General features: G+C 39.4%; 2 protein-coding genes and 1 long non-coding RNA gene across 3 annotated transcripts; 1 reads left to right on the top strand and 2 right to left on the bottom strand.

Annotated features, from left to right (window-relative positions):
- Positions 1 to 1,065: 1,065 nt before the first annotated feature.
- On the bottom strand, positions 1,066 to 4,793 carry prdx4 (peroxiredoxin 4). The gene is made up of 7 exons (XM_047606540.1): positions 4,498 to 4,793; positions 2,758 to 2,875; positions 2,552 to 2,668; positions 2,297 to 2,419; positions 1,913 to 2,043; positions 1,707 to 1,741; positions 1,066 to 1,192 (listed from the first exon to the last, which is right to left on the bottom strand). Exons 1-7 carry the CDS (start codon positions 4,697 to 4,699, stop codon positions 1,142 to 1,144), a joined length of 777 nt encoding a protein of 258 aa, XP_047462496.1. The 5' UTR covers positions 4,700 to 4,793; the 3' UTR covers positions 1,066 to 1,141.
- A 6-nt stretch (positions 4,794 to 4,799) lies between these two features.
- LOC125020905 lies at positions 4,800 to 7,922 on the top strand. The gene is made up of 2 exons (XR_007114289.1): positions 4,800 to 4,899; positions 5,118 to 7,922. It is a non-coding gene; the product is annotated as an uncharacterized LOC125020905 (long non-coding RNA).
- On the bottom strand, positions 7,715 to 13,914 carry pdha1a (pyruvate dehydrogenase E1 subunit alpha 1a). The gene is made up of 11 exons (XM_047606539.1): positions 13,755 to 13,914; positions 12,869 to 12,937; positions 12,609 to 12,782; positions 12,177 to 12,303; positions 11,559 to 11,650; positions 11,180 to 11,272; positions 10,878 to 11,033; positions 10,679 to 10,750; positions 10,527 to 10,594; positions 10,148 to 10,256; positions 7,715 to 8,972 (listed from the first exon to the last, which is right to left on the bottom strand). Exons 1-11 carry the CDS (start codon positions 13,800 to 13,802, stop codon positions 8,808 to 8,810), a joined length of 1,173 nt encoding a protein of 390 aa, XP_047462495.1. The 5' UTR covers positions 13,803 to 13,914; the 3' UTR covers positions 7,715 to 8,807.
- Positions 13,915 to 14,855: the final 941 nt, after the last annotated feature.

The following is a 14,855-nucleotide window of genomic DNA, read 5'->3' as shown; positions in this document are numbered from 1 at the left end:
TCAGGTCACATACAGGTTCATTTGAATGTTGTTAAAGGGGTGAATATTAACCAGACCTTATGACCGAGGCACATATCTGTTGAGAAAAAAATGACCTACTGGTGAATTGTTTACATAGAAATGCAACTTTTGACTTTGCTTCTCTTATGCAAACAAACACACATTCATGTTGCTGAGATTAAAAATAAAAATAAAGATATATATTTATTGATCTGTACACATTAGTTAGCCTAATATTTTGCCTAGTTATATGCTATGAATGATTTGTGCCTCCATAAAATAGGGCAAACAAAGGGAATGTGAAAAATCAGAAAAATCAGAAGTTATCTATAGCCAGATACAAGTAACTGCTGTGGTAACTTAGGTTGAGAGTGATTGACTTGGTTGTAAGCGTTCACCCCTAAAACATGACATTTATGATTTTGTAAGCATTATAGTATCAGTCCCAAGGACAAGCTGCACAAGCTGGGTTGAATATTAATCACATTCTTGTCAAAAGGTTACTTCATCTGTGCTGAAGTGCTAAGTTAATCCTAACATTTTGCAGAATGTGTCCCCAAATAAGGGGAACCTGTGCTCCAAGTGCAGATTGCCTTTCTCATAAATAACAAAACAATAAAATCTCTTCCAGGCAGCAACACATTAGCAACTTTAGTGTGGGCGTGGTGTTTGACACACATTTTCCCATTTGTTATTGTACAAAAGACAAGAGATTGCTTACAGCAAATTTAAATAAGCAGCTTCTTTCATTCTTAGTGTAAACCAGTTTCTGACACAAACCGTTTAAATAAATCTTGCTGGTAAGTAAATCAAGATTTAAATAAATCTTGTTTATCACACATTTACAATCTTGTGAAATCAAAAGACATGAGAGAGAGCAAACATTGTTGCAAGTCTGGTGTCAATTACACATTTGTGTCTCATTCTCCCCGATCTTCATAATCAGTTATTTCAAGAGAGCATCTGGCAGTCGCTGGGTGTGTTCACACCGACAATTCCCAGTGTGTTGCTGCCTTATGCTGAATTAAGGTGTGTCAAGTGAGTTTAAAAGCACATGGACAGCAGTTTATGAAAACACATTTTATTTGAACTTTCTGTAAGCGCTGGATTTCACAGAGTGGGAAAACAGAAACACAGATCATCAGTTCAGTTTATCAAAATACTTCAGCTTTCCTGAAGGGTCGGGAATGATCTGTGGGAGAGAATTTATCAAAATTAGTGACAGTCAGCAATTTTTAATATGCAGTTCCTGATAACAAACCGGCTATTCAGTGTATCCCAAATAACAATATAAAAAAGGGCTAAAACATTTATATTTACTTTCGGGGAAAAAATCTTTGCCATTGTTATTTTTCAATGAAAATTGGTGATGCAATGGTTTTGTACACATAAAAAATTTCCTTCCAAGTCAGGCTCACAGTAGTTGTCTTATACTTTTGTGTGAAATGTAAAATTCTTTTTTAGAAAACACACTGAATTCTGTCCATAATGCATGTTTTTTTTTTAACCACTAAGAGACAATTTCTTTTTCTACTTCCAAGAAAAGAGAGCTCTACAAAATCATCCTCACCTTTTGCGACAAACAGAATGATTAAAGTAATATATGACAATCCTGATCAATTAAGCACAAAAATTGTCCAGAAGGAAAATGTTTGAAAATGAAAGCTTATTAAAAGTGTATCCAAATCAGTCATAGTCATACTTACTGTGTCACTGCCTGGTTTCCATCCTGCTGGACACACTGGGAAACAGATGATATATTTCCAGTTAGCACAAAAACAGCTCAAAGAATCCACTGGAAACCTTACACATGTCTCAAAGCACAACTGTATGGCTTCACTGCCATTAAAAATGAATAAATAAATAAATGACTGAGTTGCAGCTAGAATATAAATTCAATTTCTTCCTCTACCTTCTCCGTGCTTATCTGTGTACTGGAAGGCCTGGACCAGCCGAAGCGTCTCATCCACAGATCGTCCCACAGGGAGATCATTCATGGTGATCTGCCTCAGGACGCCTTTGTCATCAATGATGAAGAGACCTCTGAGAAAGACATGCATAGTTGAGATTAGAGGATGGGCTTACTGTTGGGTGCTTATTGGTAACGTCTCCAAGGCAGCTGAATGAAACACGTTTTATAGCTTTATAAAGCTTCAAATGTGATTTGACCTGCATACTTGTTCCTATAGTTGATCAGCTTTAATATCGTAAACTCCAATGACAGTGAAGGCATGTTTCTTGAAATTGATAAGGCTGTAAAATGATAATGGCCATGAAAGCAAATGTGAAAGCTCACCTTAATGTGTGTCCCTGGTCCTCCAGGTAGACTCCATAGTCTTTTGAAATCTGGTGAGTGACGTCAGACAACAGAGGGATTTTCATTTGTCCAAGTCCACCCTGCTTCCTGGGGGTGTTGATCCTGTTAAAATGAAAATAAAATATGGGTAATAAAAACAACTACAGCATCTGGACGATTACTATCAATACGTCGAGACTTCAGTCATTAAAGTGTGATAGCACCACATGGATGTAATAAAAAAGGCAATTTCACCAGGCCAAGTGGGTGAACTGAGAGTCCACTGAGCAGGCGACGACCTCCGTATTGATGGCACGGAACTCATGCACACGATCGCTGAACGCAATGATCTCAGTAGGGCAGACAAATGTGCTGCAAAAGAAACATTAACCTAAGAATACACTCTTCCGTGCTCCTTGTAAAGTGATTAAGGATTGTGAGATAGATTAGGTCACACTTACAAGTCCAGGGGATAGAAGAAGAAAACAAGATATTTGCCTCTGTAGTCTGACAACTTCAGCTCCTTGAATTCACTGTTGATGACAGCCGTTCCTTCCCAGTGTGGTGCAGGCTTTGAGACTTTAAGAAGAAAGAAAAATACATGGTTTGTTATAATTCAGAAATATTTATGACATGTTTCAAATGACTAAATGTCACATATGTATGGCAGCAAATTTATGTGTGAGGGAAAAAAAAAAAAACTTTCGGACACACTGATGTGTTTCCCACGTAAGCACTGTATCCTTATGCCTCTTCTCACTCCTGATGCTCTTTTCCTGTGTCCGTTCTCCTTTCCTAACCATGAGCATGAGCTCCATTACAATGGCTCCATAACAGTGGCGGGAGAAGTATTCAGATCTTTTAATTAGGCAAAGACCGCTGAAAATACTGAGCTACGGCATTTAAAAACTTGCTTAAGTTAGCTTAAGGTATGGCTTGATGTTGCATTAACATGTATGTGGCATCTATAGACATCTAAAGCAGCACTCTCAAACATTTCGATCCTTGTTGATTTGGCGACACCTGCAGTTACTGATGGTAACAGCAAGTGCGGTACTGAGAAAAATTCAAAAATGACAAAGAAATCAGGAAATAATTTCCATATTCCTACGAGAAACTGATCAGATTTTGTGCTGCAGACAGCATCAGCTCATTGTGGCCCCTCCCACAAATATTTCCAACTGATCCATCACCATAAACACATAAGATCTTGTTTTGTAAATGTAGTAGTACTTTAAACTTTAATTAAAATGTACTTGTGTTTTGCCAATCAAAAGCCTTTATAAAGATGCTGCATCAGAAGGAAATGTTCAGTCAATATTAGCAGTAATCTCTGAACACATCGCCTCCATTCAGGTGAACACAGATACCCAGTTGATAATAATGCAAATACATAAACGGAAGTATTTTTAACAGTCACACTTCCAATTATGTTAATTCAACTATGACAATTAGGTCACATGCTTATCCAATATAATCTAATTAAATACATTTCACTGGACTGGAAGGCTATCAAAATTCTTAATCTCTTAATCTAAAAAGGGTCTAAACTGTGTGTACCTCAAATTTAAATGCAAGTGTCTGAGTTGAGTAGATGTACTTTGTTACAGTACATTAAACTACAGCAAAAATACTGTTCTTAATGCAGACAGTGGCTGCGGGTGCACAAACACTGCAAACTTGGGTTAAAGTCTAAACACCAGGGAGGCCATATGTCCTGTGGTAGTAAACAGGGACATAAGTCATAGGTAAAGAATAGCTCAAGCACTTATTTAAGACCACATACATAACCACATGGGTTCAGTACACGACAATATTTGTATTCAGGAGTTGCTTAGTTAAAGCTCAAATAGAATCAGGTGTTGGTGCTGTGCCATGCCTCGCCGTGTGTCAGCGGGGCGGAGATAGGAACGCAACTCAGAGAATTTCATAGAATGACGTGTCCTTTAAAAATCATCTGACTTAAAGTTAGAAATAAAACTAAAGTATAATATTAAAAAAAAAAAAAAAAACATGTCCACGCGAGAATTAAACGAAAATACACAGCCAATCCAATGACAGGCTGCAGACAGCGACGTGTGTTTTTACTGCCCTGACAGCAGCTGGAACTCCAGGAGCAGGAAGACAGCGGAAACTAATGCGCGCTGCTGTAGAGTATGCAAATACAATTTGGCTCCGATGAAATCTAAAGAGAAACTCACTCTTGGCTTTGCTGAGGTGCAGGGAATGGTCTGATACGGGCACACGGGAAGCCTCTCCAGGATAGACGTGTCCTCCCGCGTAGTTGTGACACTGGGAGTTTTTCACTTCTTCTGCAGATGTGACCGTGGTGAGGAGGAGCAGAGCGCTGCAAAGCGCACAGAAGAGCTCCTTCTGTAAGTTAGTGTGGAAAAGGGACTCCATTGTGCTGACCCTTGGAGAGCACGTAGCTATGATGCGTTGCAGACTCTCCGCAGCAGGATGAAGCCTTCTTCCTTTTCTTCTTCTTCTTCCTTCAGGTTGTCTAGCGGTTGGCGTCCTTATTGGTGCATTACTGCCCTCTTCTGGAGTTAATTAGCTCATCATGGCGTTCAACTTCTTTCCAGATTCTTCCATTTCACCAAGTAAGTAATTCAAGTACTGAATACGTAACAGCATAAAATAAATAAAAGTGATAGCGGAATATCAGCATCTGCATTGGATGCCATAGAGCACTTCTTCTTCCCGTCCTTTCTTCCATGCTACATTATCTGGACGTTTTCGAAATTCTGCCATCAATACTATTCTTCTTGCAACTTTCTGGGAGACGTTAACTTCCATTTGCTTGCAATGTTCTTCACAGTGATCTGCACCATCATGTGAATGTTTGGGAGCAACTGAAGAACAGGGATAACCAATCATATGGGCTCAATTTACAATTACACTTATAAAACCTTAAACTCTTAGATAGGTGCAAAGCAGTGCACCCATGGGAGTTAAAAGCCTTCGATTTAGTTTTTTAAGTATCCTTTAAGCTACTATATGGAATATCCCAGGTGCTTGCAGCCTCAGCATCAGAATGATCTTCATCCCTGTCTGCATCCTCCTCTCTGACATTGTGTTCAAAGAGTCCAGCTCCATCCCTACAGTGTCACTGGCCTTGTGGATCAGTCCATCAGTGTTGAGTTTAATAGCATCGGCCATTCTCAGCATGCTGCCCTAGCATGCAGCGGCATACAAGAGCGCCTGCCCGGCAGGTGTTAAAGGACTTCAGTCTCCTCAGAAAGTAAAGATGACTTTGGAACCTTCCTGGAGAGGCCCTCGGTTCTTCGGCCAGTCCAGTTCATTGTCTATGTGCACTCCCAGACACCTATAATCTTCAACCATGTCCACATGGGTCTTCTGGATGGTAATAGGGGTCGCTGGAGCTTTTTTCCTCCTCATGTCTACAACCAGCTCCGTTGTCTTTGTCACATCCAGCTGCAGGAAGTTGTCCTGGCACCACCACAGTTCTGTACTCAGCCTCCTCACCATCACTGATACGTCCCACTGCTGCAGAGTCATCACAAACCTTCTGAAAATGGCAGGACTCGGGACGTCTGGTAGTTGAGGTCCATGGTTTAGAGATGGTGAAGAGAAAGGGGGAGAGGGCTGTCACCTGGAACCCTAGTGATACTGACCATCCTGTCTGACACACAGCATTGCAGCCACACATACTGTGGTCTTCCAGGTCTTCCAGCATGGTAGTGAAACACATGCTTGCCTCTCTTATGCAGTGGTGTGGAATAAATTTACAACTACAATAGTTAAATGATGCTTGCGTCTGTTATCATAATCCAATAGTATAACATACACAATCAAAAAACTCACTGAGTGAATTTTGGTGTGGAATTAATACTGTTGCGGGTCGTGGGGAGAGAGTTAAGAGTCCCTGACATCAGTGGCAGAGGCAAGGACCTTGAACAAACTTCGGTTCATCATGAACAATGTCCACCACCCTCTACACAACACCATAATCAGGCACCGAAGCTTGTTCAATGACAGGCTGCTGTCTCTGTCCTGCTCCACAGACAGGTTGAGGAGGTTGTTCTAACTCTAAGCCACCTCACACTGTGTGAGGAACCAACTGGACTGTGGTCATTGTTGTCAATACTGTTTATTTTTTAAAGAACATCATATAATGTAATTATTATATAACGTATCTCTTTATATCTGTTTCTATGTGATGAAACCACTGGACACCGAATTTCCCACAGGATAAATCTGTCTAAAGAATAATTAAAAAAATGTTTAATTATATGATTGACGAAATAAAGGGCTCATTAAAAGGGTGATGATACAAAATAACAAAAGAACCACAAGAACTACTGGGTGCCACATTATTTGCTAAACGACAGCTTGACACAAATTGACACACTGATCTTCCAAACAACACCAGATCGGTCAGGCACGTGTTTCGTTTGGCAATAATCTTTGAGGATGTTACCATAAAAATGAATGAAAATGGTCTATTGTTTTCACTAAGCAATACTGACAAAAAGTCATATACATTGAAATTAACCCTATCATCTGTTCAGACAAAGACGAGTACACAAATACAGTACTTAACGTTCTTTTTTATTTCAATGGCCGACACATAAAACCAATGTTTCCATGGATGTTTCCATCACCTGCCACCCCAAATGTAACAGTTTGCTACCACAAATGCTCATATGGTACAGCTGTTCCCAGGTGTACAAAGAGATGATAACATTTTAAGTCTGTTTTGAGTAAATACTTCCCACGTTACTGAGATAAGCCTCCGGGTCTCCCTCACAAATGATGGAAGTTTTGTTATACTTAGCTGAAAAGTTAAGATGTTAGCTTTCTGCTACCTGTGCATGTTAAAATAAATAAGGGGAGACTGCAGATATTCTTTCCAGCTCAATAATGTGTTCAAGCAGTAAAAGACAAAACAAACGTTTGTAATGTTGAATCCTCTACATGAGTTTTAAATGTGCCATTGCAGATGTGTTAAAATTTCGCAATAAACCTGTGACACATAAAGCTACTGCACACTGGAAGCTAAACCAATAGAAATTAACCCTTTAAGTTTTAGAAAATTAAAGTTTATCGTGACGCAATACTTCCAACTCTTACTCTCAATTTTAGTCAATAATAGTCAATAATCTCTCCGAGTCAGTGTAAGTGAGCTGATCATGAAACTCAAGCAGGAACCTGAGTATCTGTAAAAAGAATATAAGCACCCCCACTCTGCTTGGAGACAGCTTGACACAAATGACACGCTGATCTTCCAAACAACACCAGACCATTCAGGCACATGTTTCGTTTGGCAAGATAGACCTAAATGTTTCAAATCATTCCCTTTCTTACAGTATATCCACAGAAAACTGCCTTTTTCCCTGCTGCCTTCTGTGGTGTCTTTGTAATGGGGTTAAATTAGAAAAAGACAAAAACTGGTTAACATAAAATGAAGTCTTTATCATGTACACTTCTTGTACAAAGAGTGCAAAGGCATTTTATAGGTCAGACAGAGCGTTTCTGAGATGAATGGGGGCAGATGGGCTTCACTTTATCGCACCTCAAAAACAACCAGAGATAAACATCAAACAAGCAAATATCAAATTGACTATATGGGCCAAATTTACAAAAAACATTGAGGTTATAACATACTAAGTGCTTAATGTTAGATGAATAAATAGCTTCAGAAATTTAAAGAGGTTCACAAGTATTCATTTAGCATTTCTGGGTTGAATTACTATCAGAGAGGACAATTTTAATCATCATAGATAGATAGATAGATAGATAGATAGATAGATAGATAGATAGATAGATAGATAGATAGATAGATAGATAGATAGATAGATAGATAGACAGATTCATCTCAATGAGTAAAGTATCTATCTAACATTTTTTATATTTAGTGTAAATTTGGCTTATAGTTTAAAAAAATGTGTATAAATAAATACGGGTCATAACTTCACCAGGTTGACAAGAAATTTGATGAATTACGTTCTACCTTTTTCCCTCTGATTTACATTTCTGTCTTTACGGCTTTGTGTTAACTGCAATTATTAACACTGTAACACTGCACTGTAGCAAGTCAGAGGAGACTGCCTTCAAATTAGTAACACCTACTGTCTGATGAGGTTGAACAACTGCAGCAGCCTATATTACCCCTGAGTACAGACATGTGGATACTAGTTTTCCACTCTTATACATCCTTGTAAATCCTACAACCTGGACCCTTAAAGTAAAATACTATTTTGATTAATCCAGACATCTTTCTTTAACTGTGTCTGTAAGTAGACCCCATACTGAAGAGGACTAGAAGGAGGCAAATGTTTACTGTTTTGGTGAGTTTAACTTTCAGATCGTGTTTGTGAATGTGGCCTCTACAGTTAAAATGTAAATGACTTGCTGATGCTTAAAGCTCTGGGAATGAGGCACTAGTTTATGATACATAATATCATGTGTGCGTATAGCTGAGGGGTAGGAAGGTTTTGATATTGTAGAGGGGATGAGGTGATTGAACAAAGGAATGACAAAAACTTCAGCTAACAGACTTCAGCTTGGCCCACGGGTGTGTGCCGCGCACCTCCAAGGGGGGACTGTTGTGAAAGATGTGGTTGCACAATTCTTCCAGCGGGGGTTCAGGGTCTGTGGTGGCAAACTGAGCAGCATCTTCAATTTCCTTCCTCACCTCCACGTCAATCTCCTTCGGAGCACAGATCAAAATTACAGTCATTTCATATAAATACTGTACAACTCCACAACCGAGCAAATGTGATGTGCAGGTGCTGCCAAATTAAACACACAGTCACTTGCCAGTTCATTATGTACATTAGTAGAAACTAATGCATTCTAATATAACAATCCGGCACTAAATCTTAGCTCCGTGAGGATCATGGTATTGAGCATGTTTAAAATAAGAGAGAGAGCTGTTGAATCAACTGTGCTTTAATTCTGGAGGCTGTGGTTTGTGGTTGTGTAAGTTATGTTGTGTTGTAAATAACACCTGTTTATTTGTTTATTTCTGCCCAGTTTTAAATAATCACACACTTGAATTGAATTACTTTGGTGGTTTCACATGAACTGAACAAAAAGCGAAAATGCTAGCGGTCAATCTGTGAGCTCCCAGATGCTAATACTGGCAGTATAACTGCTACTCTCTCCTGGGTAGAGAACCACATACTGAGTGTGGAGGCATGCTGAATGAACGACTGGCTGTCATCCCAAAATAATAATCAAAGTGCCTCTCATCGTCTATCTTGAGCATCTCCCATAATGCTTATATGACGTGTGCTGTGAAATGAGGTACAAACTACCTGGCCAGTACTAACTTTGTTCTTGCCACTCTAAGAGTGAAATGAAGACCCTAAGAATGCGTTCATGCAGAATATGTAACAAGTTGAACAGTCAGAAAGGGGGATTTAGTACGGTTACATCAGAATGCATGAACTTATGTACCTAATGAACTGGCAAGTGTATATCAAGTTTAATACATCCAACAGTGAAAGCAAATGTGGGTATTTTTTTGCTGCCAAGGAATACATATTGCAATTTCAGCCATCTACAGATAGTTGCAGTGCTGGGGTTGTATGGTTGAAGGAGACAAATACAAAAACCAGTCAGACTAGCACCTTCTGGTGTTTAAATAAAGAAATGTCCCTCTGTATGACAACTAAAACAACATTTGTTACTTTAAAAGAGGACCTACGACAAAACATTTTTCAGCTACTGCTTCAAACTTGTTTAATTCCTCACTCACAGTTGCGTCCAAGATATGTTGTGTGACAAAAAAATCTTGAGGATGCCATGAAGTATTTACTTGGTTTAGAATAGTAAATAAAAGATATAACAAGGATGGCACAGAAATGGCACAAAAACTACCTTAAGCTCCTCCACGCTGGCCATGTTGTTGCTGAGCATGCGGTCCTTCAGCATGGAGATGGGGTCACTCTTACTGCGGACCTCCTGGATTTCCTCACGTGTGCGGTAGCTAAAAGAGAAGATGGGTGCAAGGGTGTTGTAGGGACGCGCTAATATAATCATTTTCTCTACATTTTCTCATCACTATGTGAAAATCCTGATTACCAGCATTATATTACTGTTGAGAGGTCACTACAGAGAGAAGGAGAGTACACAAAGACTACTGTGGAACAGCAGCAGAAGCAGGGGGCAGCGGGAGAGTGAGCAATTATTAGTTAGAGCAAAGACTTAAACTGTAATAAATTCAAATTTATAAAGAACAGTAACCATTATCATTTACCTCACACCAGGATCACTCATACTGTGGCCATGATAGCGGTAGGTCTGAAGTTCCATGAGAATGGGTCCCTGATGAAATGGATTACAAAGGTTACTTAAATAAGAACATGGTAATAGACTTTCTGCTTATTATAAACCAGTGTTTTAACTCACCTTCCCAGACCGGCAGTGATCAGCTGCAAATCTGGTTGCTTCCCGAACACACAGAACATCCATCCCATCCACCTGGACACAAAAAACAACTTTGAATTAAATGCTTTTGTTTATTTTAGAAGAACTACACTAATTTATATTAAACTGATCATGAGGACTTGCAGGGAAACAGGTTTATTGACACAAATGAGCACCATACCCTGAGACCAGGAATGAATTCTCCTCTCTTGAAGTAGTCTGTGCTGGCTGCAGCTCGCTCCACTGAAGTACCCATGCCATACCGGTTGTTCTCACAGATAAAGATTAGAGGCAACTTCCAAAGAGCTGCCATATTGTAGGTTTCAAATATCTGACCCTGTGAAACACACCAAGAATTTTTTGAATGTTGCAAAAAATAAGGGCAAATTTTATTCTTATTTTTGCTTTTTGAAGAGTCCATTCTCTATCCAGCAGAACGAGTTTTACTTTAAAATTAAGATGCCATGGATTTCTCTGTCTTACCTGGTTGGCTGCACCGTCACCATAGAGACAGACACACAGCTCGTTGTTGCCCTGATATTTGCAGGCCAGCGCCACGCCAGCACCCAGGGGAACCTGAGGAAAGACAGGTTGATACAGACATCAGTCATTATTTCTGTACATGACAACAGTGTCATGCAGAACTACCCGGCTGGAGTTTTGTAAATCAATCTTTTTTCTATGCCTAAGCCAATATTAGATTCATTCGATTTGAGTGAACACTCTTTAATTCCATTATAACTTCTTTCTAAAAAATAGATGTAATGTCTAAGGCACAAGTTCAGACACCATGAACACAGAATAAAGGACTAGTTCACCACTTTGGCCTCAGACACCTTGATAGTATGTTTGGGCATCATACCTGAGCTCCAACAATTCCATTTCCTCCATAGAAGTTCTTGCAGTACATGTGCATAGAGCCTCCTTTGCCCTTTGCAATGCCTCCTCTTCTGCCTGCACATCAAAAACAAGAGTGTGCAGATAAATAATAAGCAAGAATCACATCTCATCTCAAAATGAATTATGGTTGCAAAACTAGGTGTTTTTGGTTTCACCTTTAGTCCAGGCTCATCCTCTTTAACTAAATCATGACAATCTCTCACCTTGTTCTCAGAGCTTCATCTGTTCTGGAGTCTAGGAGTAACTATCTCTCCATAAAGACTTTTTTCTTAAGCTCTCAATTCCTGCATGTCTGTGTTGAGAGTTTAATCCCACACCTATCTACAGTCAGAGCTCAAACTTATTTTACTGTTTATTCTATGTTTGCATTTGTGTGTCAGAGCTGTGTTACACCACTGTTGTAAACTGGACATTTCTTGCTGTTGCTGCTTGGTGAATCCCTTCAATTACCCAATGAATGACTGTTGCAGAGGTAGAAGAAACCACTTGACCTTTATGTGTGGTGCAGTGAAAACACCCACTGGCACGACTAACCCCAGCATAAAAAAGAAAGCCTTAGCTCTTAGGTTTGGAGACTCACCAGTGAGCTCTGCCATGATTTCCTTCACAGTCCCACCCCTGGTGTAAGTGTATCCGTGGGCGCGATATGCAGTTATTAGGTGGTCTGTCAGATTAATTGAGGCTTCAATACCAACAGCACAGGCTTCCTGTTAATAGAAAACAAATAGCCTGACATGTTTGTGGGCTTACATATGCAAATATGATCTTTATGTTACAGTAAAAGATACAGGTTTGATATTTATTTCTCCATGTTTAAGGTATTTTGAACACATCATCTTTTTAAATATTGCTCATCTGTGATTATTGGTTTTAAGGTAATCAATTTTGAATTTCAAAGCAGACTTTGCTGAGCAGCAAATTATTACTATGACATTGATATAAAACACAATATATCACAATAAAACACAATATTTTCATTGCACAAAATGGAAAAAATATTAAAATAGTTGACCTGGCCATCATACAAGTGACAGAATCCTCTGATAATCTTCTGCTTATACAGCTGGTCTGCCTTCAGCTCCATACGCCTCATGGTCTGCATGATGCGGTAGTACTGCAGGCCCTCATCCCGAGTCATAACCACCTGAGTGGCCGGGGCCTCATCCAGCTTGAAGACGTCACATTTCTAGACGTGAAAGAAATGCCCACAGTAAATAAAACTGAACAAATACATTAACCATTTTATCAGACGTACAACTTAGTGAATTTCACCTTTATTTCAAAGGTAGCCTGGGTCGTAAAGTCAGAATACCAGCGCCCTGATACGACTGCTGCAGCTCCCTGATGTAGGAAAGAAGGACACGTATGTAAGAAAGTTTTCAATCTGCAAAAGTTTGAATTTTATCAAAGTTACTCCCAGTCATTCAGAATTGGATGTCAGTACCAACATCAAGGCAATACTTATTTTAATCATTACAAAACAATTTTTCAATAAATGTTTTTTTTTGTTGTTTTTTTTTTATTTGACAAAATAAACCAAGATTACCATACATTACTAAATGTGGGATATCAGTTAAATATTCATAAATGTTCAAGTTCATGACGTAAAACATATCAGAATAGTGGGAACAATTCAGCAATATGAGTCTGAAAGGCATTTGATGGCATCTCTCTGTGCTGTTCAAGGAATAAACTAATGATTAAATAGGCTTAGTCTAATATTACAGATGCTGATGCTTGAAAATGTCTTTCTTGGCGAAACTATCTCATCCTGTTTAGTAGGGAAATCGTCTGAATTCATTTAAGTGGTGTAAACATGACTGTACTACCTAGTTTTATAATAATGATGATAGCAGCTGTCGGGTTTCATTAAACAGCATAAAGTTTACGGCGAAGACACAGCACCTAACTATAATGACAGCTACTGTTAAACTAGTAAAACTCGGAGTCTAAGCTGACCAAAACATTGAAGTTATAGCACAGAACTCGGGTTAGAACGCAAACTTCAGGTGCGTTAGCCAAACAAGCTACCCTTCGGCCTCGCAAGGTCAGAACGGAGCTTAGAGTTTTGTTTTGGGTAAACATCTGAGGTGAGGGACAGAGGTCATGACGCAGAGCTAAGCTAAGATCGCCTATAAAATAAAATGTGTGTACTTACATTTCTGTGAGCGCAAGCTCTCAGCACGTTAGAGATATTGGTCAGCATCTCGCCTCAACTACCCCAGCACAGTCCCTGCAGAGCACAGCACAGATCCGTCCTTCTGACAGCCTCTGTCCTTCCGGTTCCGCTCTCTCTTCTTCTCTCTCTTCAATTACAGCAGCGAGGCGGCCGCTGCCATAGCCGCTGCTGCCACTAGGTCTCTTACTATTACGGTGGTATGTATTTTTACTTGGAAAGAGGAGCTAAGCTGAGGTCGTTCATTCTCATCAAACCAGACAGAAAAGATAATTGAGAGTTGTTTGATTTTAATGTGATTATAACAGCCTATTTACTAATATTACACATGTGAAATGTGAATTCAGAGATTCACTGTGAGGTACAAAATGTGATGTACATTTACTGAAATGTACCTCAGTAATAATTTCCATGAGCCCATAAGTGTGTGATATGGACATATTAGATAGATAGATAGATAGATAGATAGATAGATAGATAGATAGATAGATAGATAGATAGATAGATAGATGTTGCATGAGGGGTTGAGTCTGCTCTGTCTGGAGCACTGGAAACTCAGAATTTTCAAGTATGAATTGCATGCTGGAGTTTTGCTCAACAACCTCAAGGACATTAGATGTGATTTTCCAGGGATTTTCTGGCTACGATATCTTCAAAGGTTGCTCCTTCGTGACAGACTTTTCTGGAAGGGAGATGTTGTGCTGAAAGTCACACAGAGTGACCTTTGGTTTTCCCCTGCGAACCTTGCTACGATGTTGCAAGGTTGACTTTTATGTGACTATATAGGTGTGTTGACTATTCAATTTAATGTGTTGCTCTGATAAATGTGAAATAATGCTCGATATCACTCGCTGTGTGTCTTCAGGTAATTTACACATAAAAACTCACTAGTGGACTACAGGAGTGTCCTATTTATACCCCGGAGAGATTGACAACATCAGAGCATCAGAGCATCAAGGCCTTAAAAAATTAAGATCACGTCCATCAGAAATCAGAACAGTAGATCCTGCAAAGCAACGCTTACTGAGATGACTGGGACCAGTTCAATTTTTATCGCTAAGGAAAATTAAAGAAAGGTAATCA

This window comes from Mugil cephalus, chromosome 15 (genome assembly GCF_022458985.1).
Source record: "Mugil cephalus isolate CIBA_MC_2020 chromosome 15, CIBA_Mcephalus_1.1, whole genome shotgun sequence".
In the NCBI taxonomy this organism is placed as follows: domain Eukaryota; kingdom Metazoa; phylum Chordata; class Actinopteri; order Mugiliformes; family Mugilidae; genus Mugil; species Mugil cephalus.
The sequence above is the reverse complement of the archived record's forward strand: the minus strand, read 5'-3'. Positions and strand labels throughout refer to the sequence as shown.

Excerpts from the sequence above, each read along its gene's own strand:
- prdx4 (XM_047606540.1), bottom strand. The coding sequence starts at position 4,699 with ATGGAGTCCCTTTTCCACACTAACTTACAGAAGGAGCTCTTCTGTGCG. Across the intron at positions 2,420-2,551 it reads CAGTTCACCCACTTGGCCTG|GATCAACACCCCCAGGAAGC; the intron begins GTGAAATTGCCT and ends TCATTTTAACAG. Across the intron at positions 1,742-1,912 it reads CACAGATAAGCACGGAGAAG|TGTGTCCAGCAGGATGGAAA; the intron begins GTAGAGGAAGAA and ends TCTGTTTCCCAG.
- pdha1a (XM_047606539.1), bottom strand. The coding sequence starts at position 13,802 with ATGCTGACCAATATCTCTAACGTGCTGAGAGCTTGCGCTCACAGAAAT. Across the intron at positions 12,938-13,754 it reads GAGCTTGCGCTCACAGAAAT|GGAGCTGCAGCAGTCGTATC; the intron begins GTAAGTACACAC and ends TTCCTACATCAG. Across the intron at positions 10,257-10,526 it reads ATGAGTGATCCTGGTGTGAG|CTACCGCACACGTGAGGAAA; the intron begins GTAAATGATAAT and ends CTTCTCTTTTAG.